The following is a 17,948-nucleotide window of genomic DNA, read 5'->3' as shown; positions in this document are numbered from 1 at the left end:
AAGCCAGCAGAGAAGAGAAGCCGCCTTGCAGTTCTCTTTCTGACTCACTGGACAGGGACCCGACCCACGCTTGCCACAGTAAGAAGAACGCTAGCCATGGCTCAGCCTCTGCCAGGGTATGGAGTGCTGATGACTCAGTCCAACCTTATCTTCCGAGCGGCCTCACGGCATGTAAGTCTCTCCCATGTCATGAATGAAAACTCCAAAGCACTCAACCCCTCTAGGAATGGAATTTTGCGATGAAGAGAGCCCTACCTAGAGCAGGGAAGGAGGGAGGAAAGCCTTTGCCCCTGATCTGGCATCCTGGGCTCCTGTCCCAGCTGCTCCCTGACCCTCAGTGGGGGAAGCTGAGCTCAGCCACACTCCCACCTGGGGAGCTCCTTCCATACGCTCTGCTGTAAGTTGAATTGAGAGGGGATGGGTTTTCAAGCTGCTCTTGGGATGGAGAGATCGGGGTGTCTTTGGGGTCGGGGCTGGGGATAGGCTCTGCCTGGGTCAATGCAGCCGTTCCGTTTTCAACTGCACACGGGGTGTGACCAGTTTTCTCAAGCGGACCCTGCTGCTGAGGAGAGACATGGATGGGGGAGGTGTTTCCTCTAGACCCTTCCGGCTCTACCGTCTCACGGTAACAGACCAGCTGAGAGGTCCGTGGGCATCAATGGCCATGGACACCATGCCCTCCACCAAGGTTCAAAGGCAGGTCATGAAGGAGGTACTGGGATCCCTGGACCCTGTGCCCACGGTCCTGATTGAACATCCACCCCACGATGGCAGGTGCTGTGCACACGTGTCTGACGGGCCCTGCAGGATGTCACGTATGACGTCTGCTCTCCCAGGCCCTGCGGAGCCGACCAGTGCAGCCCCCGGCCACCTCCTCCCGCCTCCGACTGCCCGTAAGTCCCTGGAGCCCTCTGGGTCTCGGTGTTTCTGTCTGTCCAGCTAGAGCTAAGAGACATCGTGCCTGATCCCTGCATCAGACGTCAGGGGGAGCAGGTGAGCAGTACCAAGGGCCACAGGGCTTGCGGCTATGGCGGCTGCGATGGGCTCGTGGGGCTGCAGCATGTGGAGCTGGGGAAGCGGCCCGGAGAGACGCGCCGTTCAAGCTCATGGGAGGCCGGACCTCACAGGCCACCTCGGACACCAGAAGCTACTCGCGATGAAGTCAGCAAGGCCTCCTTACCTGCCGTTTGTGCCACAGGCACCGACCACGAGGCTGGATACCCAGATCCCAGGGCCCCCTCCGGACTCCAGGGAGGACCCCAGGGTCGAGCAGGTGGGACAGCGCTGACCAGTGCTCAGACTCTGATTCTGGTGCCTCTGTAGGCCACCCCCCTGCCCGCCCTGGGAGTTTCTTCTGGCCCCTAAGGGATGCACAATTTCCTTTTCTCCCCGCCCCCTCTGCAGGCCTGGCCAGGCCCCCAGGAGCCCCACACTTACATCTTTTCCTGGCGACCCTTCCCGGCCAGGGGGCCCCATGGCACCAGGCTCTCCCTGAAAGGGAGAAGCAGAAACAACACCCGCTGTGAGGGAGGAGAACACAGAAGGCCACCTGTCAGGTCTCTGCACACCTGGCCGGCAAAGAGTTGGGAGCGCGGCCCGCCAGGAAGAGCCCCCCGCGTCCCGGCCGGAGCAGCAGTCCACGGGGCCCTAATGTGCCTCTCCAAGCTGCCCGCTGAACACCAGCCCCAGGGCAGGCGAATGGGCTTGGAGTTCTGCCTCCTCGCCCGCTGACCCATCAGACATCTCAGCTTTCTCATCACTACACAGAGCACAGCAGGGGGTCACACCGGTGGCCCCCCGAGGTTCCTTCCATTTGGAGCATCTAAAGGTCAGGGAAGAGGCCAAAGGGTGAGAGTGTGGGCTCCGGCGTCTCCCCGACTGGGATGCACCAAAGCGCCCTCCACAACAGCCCTGTTGCACAGCATGTGCACAACACAGCCACAAAGGGGCCCCCCACTCCAAGCTGACTGGATCCGATAGGTCACACCTCAATGTCTGGCTTTAGAAAGAGCATTTGGAAAAACCAGACCACGACTGGGCATGAAGCTTCCCATGACGCCCGCTCTGCTGTCTTCTGTCAGGGGACCAGGTGCTGCGGCGGCCTGTAGGGCCAGGCCCTGGGGTGGTCGTCTCCCCAGTAGGGTCTAGAAGGACCAGCTCAGTCCGCCCGGGCAGACCTCCACGCCGGGACGCCCACTTACCCGGGGCCCGGGTGCGCCAGAGTCGCCGGTGTGTCCCTTGAAGCCCTAGAAGAAAGAGAAGTTATTCCACCAAAAAGCAGGCTGATGAGGCGGGAAGGGGCAGACACGTGGTGTGACGGTCCAGCCGAACCCCGCCCTTTCTCACTGCGGCTCACCAGACGCCTCCAGTTCCGGAGCCCAGGCTAGGCCAGGCCCTGGATGCTGCTGATGGGATGATCAGGGACGCCAGGAGCAGAGCGGCAGGGCTGGTCCCACAAATGCTCCAGAGAGTCAAGGGTCACCCTACGTGTCTCCTGATCTTCATCTTCCTGACCTCACAGGGCCTGGCCTGCATACCCTTGGCTGGGCCCCGGGGCAGATGCTTCCCTTGCAGATAACAACACTGCCTTCACTCCAGAGGTGGGTCTCGGGGTGCTTTCCTCCTTCCTGGGGCTGTGGCCGATGCCACCCAAGACCCTTGGCCTGGGCCACGGGGCTGGGCCTCCATGCACAGAGCAGCAGCCTGGAGACCGACTAAGTCCCCAGGCCTGGGAGCTGAGTGGAAGCTGTTAACAGAGTTGACGCGATTATTTTTAGCAGCCGGACCAAGCTGATGGTGTAATGATCCCCATTTCACACAGCAGAAAGCTGAGGCTCGAGAGAGAAAACACCGGCTCAGAGGCCCAGAGCGGCAAAGTAATACGACTCAGACCCAGCAGGTCTGCCCAGACCCAAGGCCTCCCTTTCTCCACTGTTCTGCTTGCTCCGACTGGGCTTCTGCTCTGGCCGGCGGGAAGGGCCTCTCCCGACTCTCAGGTACTTCCCACCTGCTGAGACCCAGGGCGGCCCGGGCGGGGCAGACTCCTCCCCACGGTGGACTCGGTGTCCTCTGCAGTCTGCACACTGTGTGCCCCTCTTCCTGCTCCAGGCCCCTGCACATGCGTCCTCTCTTCCCGGCAGACCCCTTGCTCACTGGGACATCGCTCCTGGCTGCAGGCCTCCTCCTTACCGGCCTCCTGTCCCCAACCCCGTCCTCCTCACTGCTCACAGGATCATTCTCATGCTTTGTCATGAGGCGTCCCTGTCAGAGCACTGCTCTGAGCTCCTGCAGCCCCGAGGGCCCTGGACAGCTGGTCTCCAGCCAGGGGCCGGCACAGAGCAGGGACCTGGGTGGGGCGAGTGCCTGTGCACACAGCTCAGAGAGTCAGGAGGTCCCCAGGACCTGGAGTGACTCTCCCTTGTCCAACACCTCAACTCAAGCTTTTTGGCAAATCGGACCCTCCAGGGCCAAGACCAAGTGCCTCCCGGCTGACCCCACCAGGCTCTTCCCTGGCCATCTGCCCTGGTTTTAGGTCCTGGTTTGAAAAAGCAGATGAAGACCCTGCTGGGGAGATGACCACCCCAGGGCCTGGCCATCCAAAAAGAGAGACGACCCAGCAGCCTGTCTTATGTGGAGGTTATTACCCTGGAGACGTTCTCCAGCCTGCCTCTCCCAACTTGGGGAATAAGACAGTGTGGCCTCACCCGCCTCTGGGCAGGGGGGTTCTGGGGATGCTTCCCAAGCAGGACGTGGTGTCGTGACAGGTGCATGCTCTCAGACATCAGGAGAGGCAGGGGACAAAAGGAGGTCAGGAGCCCAGCCCGGCGGGTCCACACTCCTGCTAAGTGGCTGCATTTCATGTCCTGCTTTGAGCCTTGGGGGTCTCAGCTGTAACCAGGGACGTGTCCCGTGTGTTGGGCTACAGTGAGGTGGAGATGAGATGCTGCCACCAGATCCAGGCCTGTCACTCGGGTGAGCAGCCAGGAAGTGGCAGTGGCAGGTGGGGGAGGAGGAGGAAAAGGACGTCAGCTTGGTTTGGATCCCAGATTCAATCACCGGACCTCGGGGAAGTCAGCTTACCCCTTGGGTCCTAACATTGTCTACAAACTGAGAAGAATAAAATAGCTGCCAGGCATTGCTTTGCAGAATTAATCTACGGAAAGGGACCTCCTGTGCCATTAAGGCTGACTTCAGAGTCAGGCCTAGGGGAGAACCATGGCTCCCCACCTTGTAGCTGTGCATCTTGCGTGTGCTACTTGTCTTCACTGGGACTCAGTTTCCATATCCGTAAGTGAGGATAGAACCTACTTCTGCACAGTGGCCGTCAGCATCGAATAAGACCTAAATGGTGCTCTCTGATATTCAAAACTGGCCACTTTCCTTTCCCTGGAGAGGGAAAGGGCCTGCCTGGGTCCCAGCACCTTCCTCAAAGACACTCGGATCCCAAATCCAGCCAGCTCAGAGCCGGGACCCTTGTGTGCTCTCATCCCATATAATCACGGACAGAAACACCAGCTGAGGAAGCCTCACACACTGTGCCAAGCACTTGGCTGAGAACTGCACGTTCCGTCTCCTTTAACACATACGACTGCCCAACAGAAGGGAGACATTCCAATCCCCACTTCACAGAAGAAGAAACAGAGGTTCAGAATGGTCCCCTGATGAAAGTTAGTAAGTGACCAAGCGAAAGCTGAACCCACATTCATCTATCTCAAAGTCTGTGTGGCTCTTCAGAGCTTGGCTGTCTGACTTACGCCCTGCCGGCCAGAGGACGTGGGTCTTCCTTCACCTCCATGGGTGTCTAACCGCTGCCCCTGCTGTGAGGTAGGATTCCTTACAAGTCTCAACTGAGAACAGGGTCTTGCCTCAGCATGGCTCCCAGCAAATGGATCCCCCTGGGTAAAAGGAAGACCCTCTCCTCCAAAAAGCCACCGTTAAAAAATAAATACATAAATTAAAAAAACAACAGCAAAATAATCACTAAATCTGTGTTTTCATTCCCCCACAGGAAGTAGTATCCCCCATTCTTAGATTCGCTATGCTAGTACAACCAAGTGAAGGCAAGGAGATTGAGGAAAAAGGAAATTGATTTCTGGGTTTCAGTTCCTTCTTACCGAATGCTAGCCCAGTGAGTTACTGATTTTCACAGAAAAATATATTAAGGAAATAGAAGGGGCACTTTGATCTCCTACTTCTCGCCAGATAAGTGGATTTTAGGATTATCATAAAAAAGAATATATTTTTTCTAAAAACAACTTTATGGAATTATGTAAACAATTTTTCAATTATGAAAAAGTAAGCATGTAGTAAAAAACAAAACAAAACAAAAACCAACCCCAAAATACAGAGCTCATTTTTATAGAAAAATCATCTATGTCTGTTTACATGCACACAACAAGCCTGGCAGCTGGAAATAGATTGACATATAAACAGAAATGTCAGAATTCATACATAGGAAAGAGAATCCATACAGCCTTCATGCACACATTCCTAAGATCTAGAAAGAATACATGGAAATGTTAACAGAGCTTTACCTCCGTATCCAGAGTTACAAGTAACTCTATTTTATTCTCTGTAACATTATCTTTCTTATTCTTTTTGTATTATTACCACCCTTGTCATTGGTATACAATGAGAATGGGTTACTTTTATAATTGGGGCGGGGGAGACCTTTAGCCATGGAAAGTGTTCAGAACTCTGATTCCTTTTTAGGTCCTATCATCCAGAAAAAGCCCATTAAAATCATACCACATAGGTTAAGAACAAAGAAAACTTAGAACCACAACATGGCAACAACGGTTGTAATTTTGAAAATACATTTTACGGCCATGCTCTTGGAAGAACTGAATTTATTACTCTGTAGGAGCACTGATGCCTTGGAAGAGAGGGGCTTCTGGAAATCCGGGGTTGGGTGGACACAGTGCATGAGCCGCAGGGCTACGGCTGCATTCTACCACGGACACCGTGCACCTGCACACACACACACGCACAGACACACAGACGCATGCACAGACACACAGACGCACGCACAGACGCACACACACAGACACATATATGCGCGCACACACGCACAGACGCACACACGCACGCACAGACACACACGCACACACATGCACGCACAGACACATATACGCAGACGCACGCGCAGACACACACACAGACACACACACGCGCGCTGGCACTTACAGGTGGGCCTCGGGCTCCCTCCAGTCCTGGCAGACCTGGCTCTCCCATTTTGCCCTGAGAGTAAAGAAGAGTTTGGCGAGACCGTTATAAGGATCTTTCCGCTCGCACCTGGGCGTCACACACGGCATTAGCATTTTTGCCAGCCAGTCTCTGCCCCGGGCCGACCCCTCCGCGGGCGCTCTGCTCCACCGCAGGGCACGCCGGTCACCCCCGCGGACCCAGCTACTCTGCTCCTTGGACTGTGCTGGTCACACAGGTGTGGACTCTGCACCCAAGGCTCCTGGTGGCCCCTGATAGTCCTCAGAAGAGTTCTGGTCTGGATGCAGAATTATGCAGACATCCTAGCTAGGAACGACTCTGTACCCATTCACAGAAGAGCCTCAGGGCAGCCATCGACTACTGCATGGGACGCCAGGGGCCACTGAGGCTGATGAAGGTAGTGCCTCGCCGAGTGAATGAACGGCACAGCCGGCCTGAATCCCAGCTTCAGACACCAGCCCGAAGGATGCCTTTCTCACCCAGCAGCTGCTGTGGACAGGGAAGCCTACCGTCTACCCCTCCCTTCTCCAGCCCAGCTTCTCCTAACTCTGTGAAGTTATGGGGACCCTGGGGCTATTCAAAGTCCTCACCACCGGCGTCCCGGTGCTGCCCTGGACAGATTCAGCCATGAGCCAGTGAGAGACTGGGTCCAGGCGGTGTGGTCAGTGTGGGGGTGTGGGCGGGCAGGAAGGGGTGACCAGGCCTGTCTGACTGATGGAAGATGGGGCAGCACTTGACCCCTGTGTGACCTTGGGTGTCCCTTCCCTTCCCTGGATCCGTTCTTGTGGCAAACTGAGCACAGTCGCCCTCGCCAGCTCCGTGACTGGGCGTGCACCACCCAGTGCCTCCCCCACCTTCCACAGTCAACTGACATGGCCATCGTTGGTCCGAGTCACCAGTAGGAAAACGGTAACGTGAGCAACTCTTGAGGGATGTCCCCATTCCAGACACAAAACAAGCGCCTTGCACAGTAAGTCGGTGAGTCCTTACTACAACCCAGTGAGGGAGGCGTCTCTGTTATCCGCCGGGCAAACACTGAGGCACAGAGAGGTTAAGTGATCTGCTCAAGGTCACACCGCTGGGGTTCTAATCCAGGTATTTTGGCTTCAAAGTCTCCATACATCATCCTACACCATAATCATGGCTCAAACGCCTCCAAAAAAAAGATTACACAACAGGCAACTCAAAAAACTGCCTGTGTGTCTATAGATCTACCTATCCACATCCAGTCCTCTATCCATCATCTACCTACCTGCCTGTCTACTGCTCTCTGTCTGTCCATGTCCCTAACACATAGGAACTGGAAAGGCTACGCCAACATGAAGACAAGCTACCTACTATCGGTAGCGAATGCTTCTTCCCAGACAGGTCCCCTTGGCTCACCGAGGACACCTGTCAGCGCTGAACAGTTCCCGCCCAGGCTGACGGCTGTGCATAGATCAGCCTCCAGGGTACGTGACACTGAGACGTGCAAGTTAATGTGCGGGTTACTGCCTCCCGGAGCAATCCCCAATGTCCAAAGGGCTTCAAGTCTCTGGACAGATGAAAAGCTTAGCCAGGGTAGGAGCAGGACGACAAGTGCACTCCTCACGATTTCTCAGAGGGTCTCCAGTGACCGTGGCCCATCTGCCTGCCGGGGTGGCTCACTCGCTTGCCTGAGGTCCATGGCTTTCTTTCTCTCCTTGTCTTATTTCTTCCTGTCCCCAGTGCTTCCTGGGGCTGCTTCCCAAAGCCCTCACTTGCAACAAATCCTGCTACCTCGGGATCCGATGCCGCTCATTCCTGTGCCAACTTCCCAAGCAGTCGGACAGAGAAGACTTCACACTGGCCACAGGCGGCGATTCCAGAATGGGTGCCTGGAGGGCTCTGGAACATCCCTAAGTGGGAACAGCTGAGCCACCTCTCCCAGCAGGACCAGCCCTGTCTCTTCAGGGACTGATGTCCCCTTGCATGCCCAGAACAGACCTGGTCTCGTACTGCTCTATGCCCGAGGTCTGCCTGGAGGAGGTGATCCATAAATGACCGAATGAAGGCCATGGGCCCCAGTCCTCCTGTACCATAAACGTCAGCTCTCAGAATAACACTCCCGCAGAGAAGCTGACTTCCTGTTCTGCGATACTGACCTCTGGGGTCAGCCTCCGGGGCATGAGTCCTGGCAGCTTCATTTACCTGCTGTGTGACCTTGGACAGCTACTTAACCTCTCTGTGCATTTCCTCATCTGGGGCAATAATGACACCAGGCCTGATGGGGATTTTCTAGGGATAACGGTGGAAAATGTCAGCATCAGTACCCCAGCCCGAGGTGGGGACCCGGTGGAAATATCTGTCCTCTCTCCCCTCCCACATCCACATCCCACTAACTGCCACGTGCCCGCCACAGGCCGTCCCACTGGGACTCAGCCTCCAGCGGCTTGGCAGGTGCTTCAGACTTTGCTTGCTGCCACGAGCACTAAGTCCTTCACTCTCAGCAGTGTCTCCCGGTTCCGGCATCTGGCGAGCGGTGAAAAATGTTTAAGAAGGTGCTTCTGGCAAGTTGTATAAGACTCAGAATGAGTCCTAACAGCTGATGACCAGACAAATTAAATGGGACATAAACCTCGCGGCAGAAACTTTTATGTTGTCCCACCTCGTGGCACTAAGGGCGCTGCAGCTCTGACCTCCCCGGGAGTCACGGCCAGGGGTACTGGCAGAAAGGGATTCGCTGAAAAAAGTAACGGTGAGACGAGCCCGATGCCTTCCACCGTTTCTCACCTCGTGGGATTCTCCGGCAACTCTGCCAGGTTGCTCTGTGACTCTCATTCTATCGAAAAAGCATCTGGGAGACGTTGCCTGACTCACCCCGGGGCCCCGGAGCTGGTCTGGAGTGGAGCCAGCATCTGGAGCCAGGGTCTTCTGGCTGTGGCCGTCGTTTTGGCATAAGATATTTCAGTTCATTTTAGATTACACGTTATCAGCAAGCAATGCCTACACATGGCCCCAGAGTACAACAACTCACTATGGAGCCCAAATGTGCCATTGCGTCCCTGCGGCCCTTCTGCCCAGAATCACCCTCCCGCGGGTGGTGACGACAGTTAGAGGTGTTTGGGAGCTCGCCGGCCGTCATTATGCAAACACCAGAAAAATACACGAAGGCCAGCTTTTACATGAAATAGGGCCGGCTGAGCTCACTGCTCTGTACCTTTGCTCTTTTATTATTAATACATCTCCAAGGAGGTTCATGGCAGTGCCTGGAGGACGTCCTCCTCCTCCCCCGGCGCTGCTTAGAATGCCAATGGCTGCGCCCCATCGCTAACCAGTCTCCTAACTGGGGGGCCCGTGGGGAGTCAGGTCTCGAACTCTACACACCACCTTCCAGCTTCCCCTCGAGCCTGAGGCTGTGGAAGGGACCTGGGGAGACAGACGTGCGTCACCACCTGCCCCGACGACCCACAGGAGAGAGAGCAGAGACCAGCTGTGGCAGGACCACGATGAGGCCACAGATCCACTTGTGCAGGAAGCCCTTCCCCTTCCAGCCGACAGCCACCGAGGCAGAGACGCGCTCGCGTGCACGCGGTCTGCCTCACTGGGTGCCCCACACAGGGGACATTCAAGAATAAGGAAAAAGGAAAAAGACAAAACAATCCCTTGGGCTCTGGGCCAGGATTGAAGAAAGGGCAAACTCCCGTACCTGGAGGTGGGGGAGAAGCCCAGAGTTTCTGTGGGGATCACAGGCTTTTGGGCACCAGGTTCCCACACCAGCAGGGCTCACCCGCCCCAGCTCCCCTCCTATGTGAACGGGATAGAGGTTGCACGGGGCGGAAAGAGAAAATGCGGAGGACAGGTAGAAGCCCTGGGATTGGGTTCCGATTCTGTCACCAGCCCGTCCTGTGACTTTGGGCCCATCACGTCACCTCCCTGAGCCTCGGTTTTTTCGGCTGTATAATGGGGACAGACGTGTTCACACTTCAGGGCTGTCAGGACAAATAAATGAAGTAACTCTTACTATTCCCGCATCCCAGCAGCTCCTCGACACACGGCAGTTGCTGTTGAGAGATTACCAGGTGCGCCCATACAACGGTAGGAAATTTAGAGTCCCTTACCGGTTCTCCGGGGGGACCTGGTTTTCCATCTCTGCCCTCTTTGCCTTCTTCTCCCTGCAAAAGAATCAAATTAAAGGTCATCTCCGGCCAAAGGTCCTGGGAGGAAAGCCGGGGATCTGCTGGGAGGGCACGCCTAGTGCACGGTCACAGCCACACTTAGGGCTCCGGGGCGGGTCCACAGATGGACTGACTGCGTGGTTCCTTCCCAACACCGCAGGTCGGCTCTTCTCAGATCTGCAGTGCCTGGCATAGTGGAAAAGCAATAAATTTCAATGGCATCATTATTAGAGCCGTTGATGTACAGAAGCCCGTGACTGGACACTTCCTGAAGTCAAACTTAGGGCAACGGCGCCTCATGCCTGGGCCTCCTGGACTGAACCCAGCGACGAGAGGTAAGGACGCAGCTTCTGATGGTGAGGGGACTGGATGCAGGAGAGCACGGGGCACAGCCCCGGGAACACATGGGGGCTCAGAGAAAGACAGTGAGGATTCTGCATGGGTTACAGAATGGCCGCGAACGCTTGGCCTTTCTTTCCCTGAAATCTAGCTGGGTTTCCCCCTCCCTGTAACCAACCTCCTTCTCCAAGGGAGGTCTTGTAAGCCTTGCGTTAATCTAAGAGACCAGTATTCTTCTGGAGTCTTTGCAAATGGGAGAATAAAGCTGTGCAAGGACTATGACAGCACACAGACTTGGATTCCAATCCTGGGCCACCTGCCCTGCGTGGGGTCTGGGAAAAGAAAGCCACAAGGCAGCAGGGCAGAGGGGAAACGGAGTCAAACCAGGCAAGGTCCGAGCCCCGCCTGCACTACTAGGCATATGATGTTGGAAGTACTAGTATGCTTGGCTCCCCGGTGCCCTTCTCCTAAAAAACAATGCCGGTCCTCCCTGCCGAGTCGCCCGGGCGGCCCAGAACTGATGCATCTGCTTGCAGAGCAAACCAGGCATGGGTAAATGGTGCCAGCCACGGGGATGCCCCGACTGCTGCAAGCGCTCATGAACCCGAGCGTGGTTCCTCATCAGTGCCTTTGGCGTCAGGGTTTTGGCACTGCTGGAAAGCCACTGGGGACAGGAATCAAAGTTCACTGCAGGCCGATGCTCAGTGGTTCCTGGAACTCTTCACGAGCGCTTCTCCTGCCGTAGCCGCCCTGGCCAGCTACCTGCAGGGCTGCTGGAGGGTCAGGCTACACTGATCCTCTTCCGCATTCTTTCTTCCCAGAGAAGCAGAGAGAGTCGGGGAGGGGCAGAGGGAGAGACAGAATTGCAAGCAGAATCCACACCCAGCGCAGAGCCCATCGTAGGGCTCAATCCGACGACCCTGAGATCATGACCTGAGCCAAAACCTTGAGTCAGACGCTCAACCGACAGAGCCCCCCAGGTGCTGCTGCACTGATCCTCTTCAGTTGAGAGTCCAGTTCCCGGAAACCACTTCCCGTGCATGCTACAGCGGCCCGTGCACGGAAGACAAAGTTGATGCCACAGGAGGAGACAAGGGGCGGACCAGCAGATGCTGGCTGGAGGCCGGCAGGAGACCCCAGGACTCCTGGCGCAGACACGTGGTCCCCAGGAGCGGCACAAGGGCCACTGAGGGAAACGCAAATGTAGGCAGAGGGTGGCCAGTCAAATCCTGTGAGAAGGAAACGCGGTTCTGCAGGAGGGTAGGGCTGCCCCGAGCTGACAGGCTGCTGACACCTTCAACATCTCAGGGCCTGTTTCTGCACCTTCAGTGAATTGTAGGGACACTCCCACGTCCTGCAGGCAAGAGGAATATAGAGGGTCCTTCTGGGACAGAGCATGGCGCATAGCTGATGCTTAAGAAAAGATAGGGTGTGTTGTTCTGCTCGGGGATAGCTCACGTGGGTGCTCAGTGAGGGCCAGCGAAAGGCTTCACTGCGCGCCTCCCAGCCCCTACCAGCCGTGGAAGCCACTTCTTAATATTCAGCATTTCTTCTAAGCAGTTCCTGTACGGAAATACGTCTGTGTCATTTATAAGTTGCTCCTTTTACCTGAAATGCCTTCTTCCTGCCCCTTCTCATCCTTCTTCTCCTAGACTACTTGACCTTGAACACTCCCCTTGGTTGTCAGCTCCCCAGCTATCCCTCTGGATCCGGCTTGGGTATCCACCCCTGGGCTCTGTGGCCCCCTGGGTCCCCCTGCGTCACAAGCACATCACATTTTGTGCCAGTGGTTCCTTCCTTTTCTCTTTGGCTTCTCCATGAGACCCCAGGCTGCACGCCGGCGGGGATGAGGGCAGGGTCCGTCTGGTACCTTGAACGCTGGCCTGGGTCAGTAGTTGGTGTTGTGCTGGCGAGGGGTGGCCCAGGCGGACAGACGTGAGCAGGTGTGTGGGGTTGCACGCCCTCAGTGCTGTGACAGCACAGGGGCTGAGGGCTCCGGAAACACAGCACGGAGTTCTACCTAAGCCACTGGGGAGGCTCGAGGTGCCTCCTGGAGAACATAACGTCCAGCCGGGACCTTGGGATGAGCGGCTGAGGGGGCCCGAGGCATGGGATACATGCGTTAATGTGCGGAGAGCTCTCTGCATGGGGCTTGCAGGGCAGTGAGCACCGTGCACAGGAAAGCTCTGATGAGTCTTATTGTCCGGGCAGAGGGGGAGGGAGCGTTTCTGAGACAGGAATGCTCTAGAAGGAACAAGCAGTTCAGGGCAGCTAGGAGTGGGGATGGAGTGAGAGACAGGAAAGCAGGGTCCCTTCATGGGCACCAGGGAGGCACACGCCCAGGCCTGGCTCAGGTCTAAGCCCCAGGATGGGGTCTGCATGGTACGCACAGTCACAGCAAAGGTCAAGTCTCTCTTCTCCCGCACACAAGGACTTCAGTGATAAGGGGTCAGCACAAAAGCCAAACCCGGATTTTCTCTCCGTAGCTTTACCACCGCTGGAATTAAATCTGTCAATTCTTCCCCGCTGCTGGAACGGGCTAGGCTACCGGGCTGCCGTTTAGACCAAAGGGTCTTCGCATCCCAGCCCGTGTTCTCAGGTCTGAGCAGCCCGCACAGGTTACTCAACCTCGGGGTCGCGTGGCTGTAGGGAGCACCACCGATGGTGCCTGCGGAACGCCTCCTCGCTGGAGGGGGGTGGGGCGCTTGTCAGATACTCTGTGACGAAGGGCTCTCCCGCAGCAGTTCGTTCATCCACCTGTTTCTGTAATTAATATTTGCTGGGTGTTCACTAGGGGTGGGAAGCAAAAACCTGGTCTCCAGAACCCAAGACCTAGAGCATTGCCCTGATTAGCAGGCACTCCACTGGGATGTCCCCAGGTCTAGCAAACAGTAGGCTCCTACGCAGACTTTGTTGAGCGAGCAAACCAACTGATGACTAATGGAGGAGGCGGGCACCGATCAAACCATTACGCAAACAAAGATGTGACAACAGCTGAGCTAGGCAGTCAGGAAAAAGAAAAAGAAACTAGGAGAGCACGCCCTAGCCTGCCGATGGGGGAGGGGGCAGAGAAAACTTCCTAGGGCTCATGCCTGAGATGACTGGGAAGAATCAAAGGCATCCATTGGTGCAAGACGTGACGAAGGGGCATTCTGGGTAGACAGAAAGATATGTGCAAAGGTCCTGTGGTAGGGGGAGGAGAGGATGCAGAGCATTTTAGGAACCAAGAGGAAGCCAGCGTGTCTGCAATAAAACACATGGTTATGCAGGGCAGGGGTGGGGGGGTTGTGGCCACTAGAGCCCCCAGCAGTCGGCCCAGGCCAGACCACAAGCCCCACAGGGATTCATACTCCACGGAGAAGGTAGCACATGGCCTCTCTTCACCCGTCTTATTAGTAACACCCTGAAGAGCTCCACCCCACTGAGAGGTATATTGGATGTAAAAGTCCAGAACAGTATTTGTAGGAAGTAATTTGGCAGTTATGTATCAAGAACCTCAGACAATATTGTACCCGACAAGTAGACCCCACCTTTGTGGACCATCGTACAGAAAACAGGAAAGCACCAGGCCTGCAAACTAGCTTATTACAGTCTTTTTCCAATAACCGTGTGATTTCTGTGGCAACAGAGGAGTGATCACATATATTATGGTATATTTATGGGGTAGAGTGTATGTAAAATTTAATGAGCTCACGAACATTTAACATCAGTGTGGGGAGCAGGAGCTGTTTCTATCATCAGAGAGAATCGTCAGAGCTGTGCACACGTGTGTGTGGGCTAGCTCAACTCTGCACATACATGTACGTGTGTGTGTGGACAGGGGGAAACGCCATCTACACAAGTCAGCAATACCTGCTGCGTGAGACAATGAGGTTTACACTGACCCCAACCAAAACTGTACCTGGCTTTGGTTAGGGATTATCCTCACTTTCTGGAGCACTGGAAACTCCCTTCAGAACCATGCATTGCTTTAACAGTGGGCAAATCTATTTTTGTTTGCCCATTTTTTTTTAAACATATTATTTATTTATTTGACAGACAGAGATCTCAAGTAGGCGGAGAGGCAAGCAGAGAGAGAGAAAGGAGGAAGCAGGCTCCCCACTGAGCAGAGAGCCCGATGCGGGGCTCGATCCCAGGACCCTGAGATCATGACCTGAGTCGAAGGCAGAGGTTTAACCCACTGAGCCACCCAGGTGCCCTGTTTGCCCATTTTTGTAGTGGAGAAACCAGGCATCTTTTGTTTGTTTGTTTGTTTGTTTGCTTTTGTAATGCCACTTACTGGGATTCCGGGTAATCCAGATGGGCCTTGGGGGCCAGGAGGACCTTCTTTCCCCTAAAAGATCCAAAACAGAAAAACACCATTAAATCTCAGACTCGCTTTTCTGGAAGTACGTGATCTCACATAGAATTGCCTTCGTGGGCTGGAAGGCGTCTTTGGTGGGAAGCAACAAGTGCTTCTGCCTCTTGGCTTTCCAGGCATGTCTCCCTCCCTACCCCCCACAGGGAGGTGCCCCGGGCAGAGCACAATCACGTGGGTGGGTGAGCAGACAGGGGCTCATTTTGGCTGTATGACATAGACTCGGGGGGAATTAAAGTGGGAAAAGTCTGGGGGGAGAAGATATTTGGGTTTGGGGGTCCACAACACTTGGGTCCAGCTCTACACTCTGTCCCTACACTGCCTGAAATTCAGGTCCTCATCATGCGGCTCAAGACCAGAGCATCTGGGGCTGTTGTGCACACAGGACCCAAAGCAAGTGAAAAGGTGACTAGTACCTGAACAGACGGTCTATTATTACCGTCCTCGTGTCTGGAGGATCCCAAACTTTTTACCACCGGTAGGTCGCTTTTAGTATATCTTTCCCCCATGATACAGGGCTTGTGTTTTCAAAGACTGTGTTTGCCCAATTGCATTAACTCATACTTCTTTCTCCATTTTATTCACCAAAGATGCACGTCACTGCCAACCAAGGCCACTAAATCAGATGACATCATCAGTGCTATCACTTTATCTGGATGGACATTCTGACGTCGTCTGTGTCTCTACCGTATTCAGAGGCCCTGACAACGCACAGTCTCGCCCATCACTGTTCCTTCTGCGATAAAATGCTGGCGTCAGGTTTTACATTCTCATCTACAGGCCACGCCAAGTGACATATTCGTAAGGATTGGGATGTTAGCTTCTTGCACAAAAAGCAAGAAGCAAAACTACTTGACATTTAATTCACCTTTATGCAGATCTTATATATCAACCCGTCAGAAGTGTCCAATCGGGAGACCCAAAGCACACTTCCTTTATGAAGTGTCACTTAAACTCAGTAAAAACCCCACAACTGAGTTTTACTTCCACCCTGAAGAAGATGGAAGATAATAGTCACACGTCATGAAGAGATGAGAACTTTTCTCATCACCCTGGGAACGGATGAGGATTAGACCACATTGGAGGTTGACGACGCCTTTGTTAAAATGTTTTCTCAAAAGGAGTAGCACTTGATGCAGTCATGTTGAAGGGTTCCCCTTAACTTTAGAAACTGGAATACTCAGGTCCCACATTTGCCCTGACAACAATTTGGCATGCCCTGCGTCTCTGTAACGTGACAACCCATGATATCCGAGGTTGCCCGGACACAGCGCCACTTAGACCAACACGAAATAACAACAGGAAAGCAAAACCATCCACCGCCTCCCATCTCCCAGAACCTACAAACATGCAACCAAGGAGATATTTTGGGGTCCACATGGGACAAATACTCAGTCATCATTAGGGATCTTTGAATATGGATAATAGAGCTCCCTGGATTCCTTCCTGAATGTCTACTGTTCCAAAGACCCCAGGGATGGAGCCACCGTTGGTCAGCAAACGGCAGCCCTCTGCTGTTTTTGCAAATAAAGTTTTATCAGAAGCCTTTTGTTGACCTGTTGTCTGTGGCTGACTTCACCTTACCACAGCTGAGTTTTTCCAACAGAGACCACATGGCCCATGACACAGACATATTTACTGTTTAAGGATTTTTTTGCTTCTATCGGGGGATGCACAAGGGGTCCAGATGCTTGTTCTTAAACCTGTTTGCATTGTGGAAGTCGTAGTTTGCTATGGAAATTACACAGTTTAATTATTCATTAGGTAACCCCATTAAACTTAGGTGGACAAAGAAAAAGAACGATCTTTAAGTGAGGACTTCAAAATACATTATAAGGACGACTCACGATCCAGATCGCTGTAGCAGGATAGCTATGAAAGGTTAGGAAAAAATACCCTAATGATCCAGGATCCAGGATTCTACATTGAAATCATCCCACGGGTGCTGTTATACTCTCAAACCACCCTTAAGAAGGGCAGCAAATAGGGGCGCCTGTGTGGCTCAGTGGGTTGGGCCGCTGCCTTCGGCTCAGGTCACGATCTCAGGGTCCTGGGATCGAGCCCCACATCAGGCTCTCTGCTCAGCAGGGAGCCTGCTTCCCTCTCTCTCTCTCTCTCTGCCTGCCTCTCTGCCTACTTGTGATCTCTCTCTGCCGAATAAATGAATAAAATCTTAAAAAAAAAAAAACCAGCACGTGGTTAAAGAAGGGCAGCAAATAGTGACTGGGGAGATATTCCTGTCACAAGAATAATGACACGAGACTCAACGCTGAGGACCCAAAGTCAAGGAAGGTCGTCATTCCATGTTGAAAAGATCAGCTCCTGGTTTGTATGTTCCAATTCGAAATATAATGGAAATGTTTTCAGTTTGTATGTATATATTTTTTTTTAACTTTATCCCAGTTAGCGTTCTTTATTTCTTTTTTTAACGACCAACACTCGTTACTTACGCTAAGAAGATCTGGAGAATATTCTGGTTTGTTGTATACAGTGAAGTTAATAGGACCCCAGATGGCTCCAAGCCCAGTTGTCGCTTGCCTCAGGGTCCCCCACGACAGACTCAATGTCTCACTCAATACAGTTTGATTCCCAAGTACCTGAGGATTCCTATCTGGGTCCTGCATCTGATTCTCCTCAGGCCAACAGTTCATTTGTTTCGTTTGTTTGTTTATTTGTTTGCTTGGTTTTTAGCCCATTTGTTTTTACTGGGGAGATCCTTTGCTGTCTGAGAATCGGTAATCAGCAGGTGGGCTGCTTGGACAGGGCTGGCCAGATGAGGAAGGAAAGACCATCCACGTGACTGGGAATTTTCAACCTCAACACCCCTGCGGCCGACCCCGACTGCCCCGCACTGTGGGTCAGTGTGGAACGGAGGTAAGAACACGGAGTTG

The 17,948-nt window shown here is 54.0% G+C and overlaps 1 protein-coding gene across 1 annotated transcript in view; it reads right to left on the bottom strand.

Moving 5' to 3' along the window:
• The window catches only part of COL22A1 (collagen type XXII alpha 1 chain), a 243,512-nt gene that overhangs the window by 21,928 nt on the left and 203,636 nt on the right, over nt 1-17,948 (bottom strand). The window contains exons 50-54 of the mRNA XM_045978553.1: nt 14,980-15,033; nt 10,305-10,358; nt 6,187-6,240; nt 2,202-2,246; nt 1,438-1,491 (exon numbers count right to left, since the gene is read on the bottom strand). Coding sequence (XP_045834509.1) covers nt 1,438-1,491; nt 2,202-2,246; nt 6,187-6,240; nt 10,305-10,358; nt 14,980-15,033 — 261 coding nt within the window. The remainder of the gene's footprint in view (nt 1-1,437; nt 1,492-2,201; nt 2,247-6,186; nt 6,241-10,304; nt 10,359-14,979; nt 15,034-17,948) is intronic.

This window comes from Meles meles, chromosome 1 (genome assembly GCF_922984935.1).
Source record: "Meles meles chromosome 1, mMelMel3.1 paternal haplotype, whole genome shotgun sequence".
NCBI lineage: Eukaryota > Metazoa > Chordata > Mammalia > Carnivora > Mustelidae > Meles > Meles meles.
Note: the sequence above shows the minus strand (reverse complement) of the source record. Positions and strands in the feature narration are given on the sequence as shown.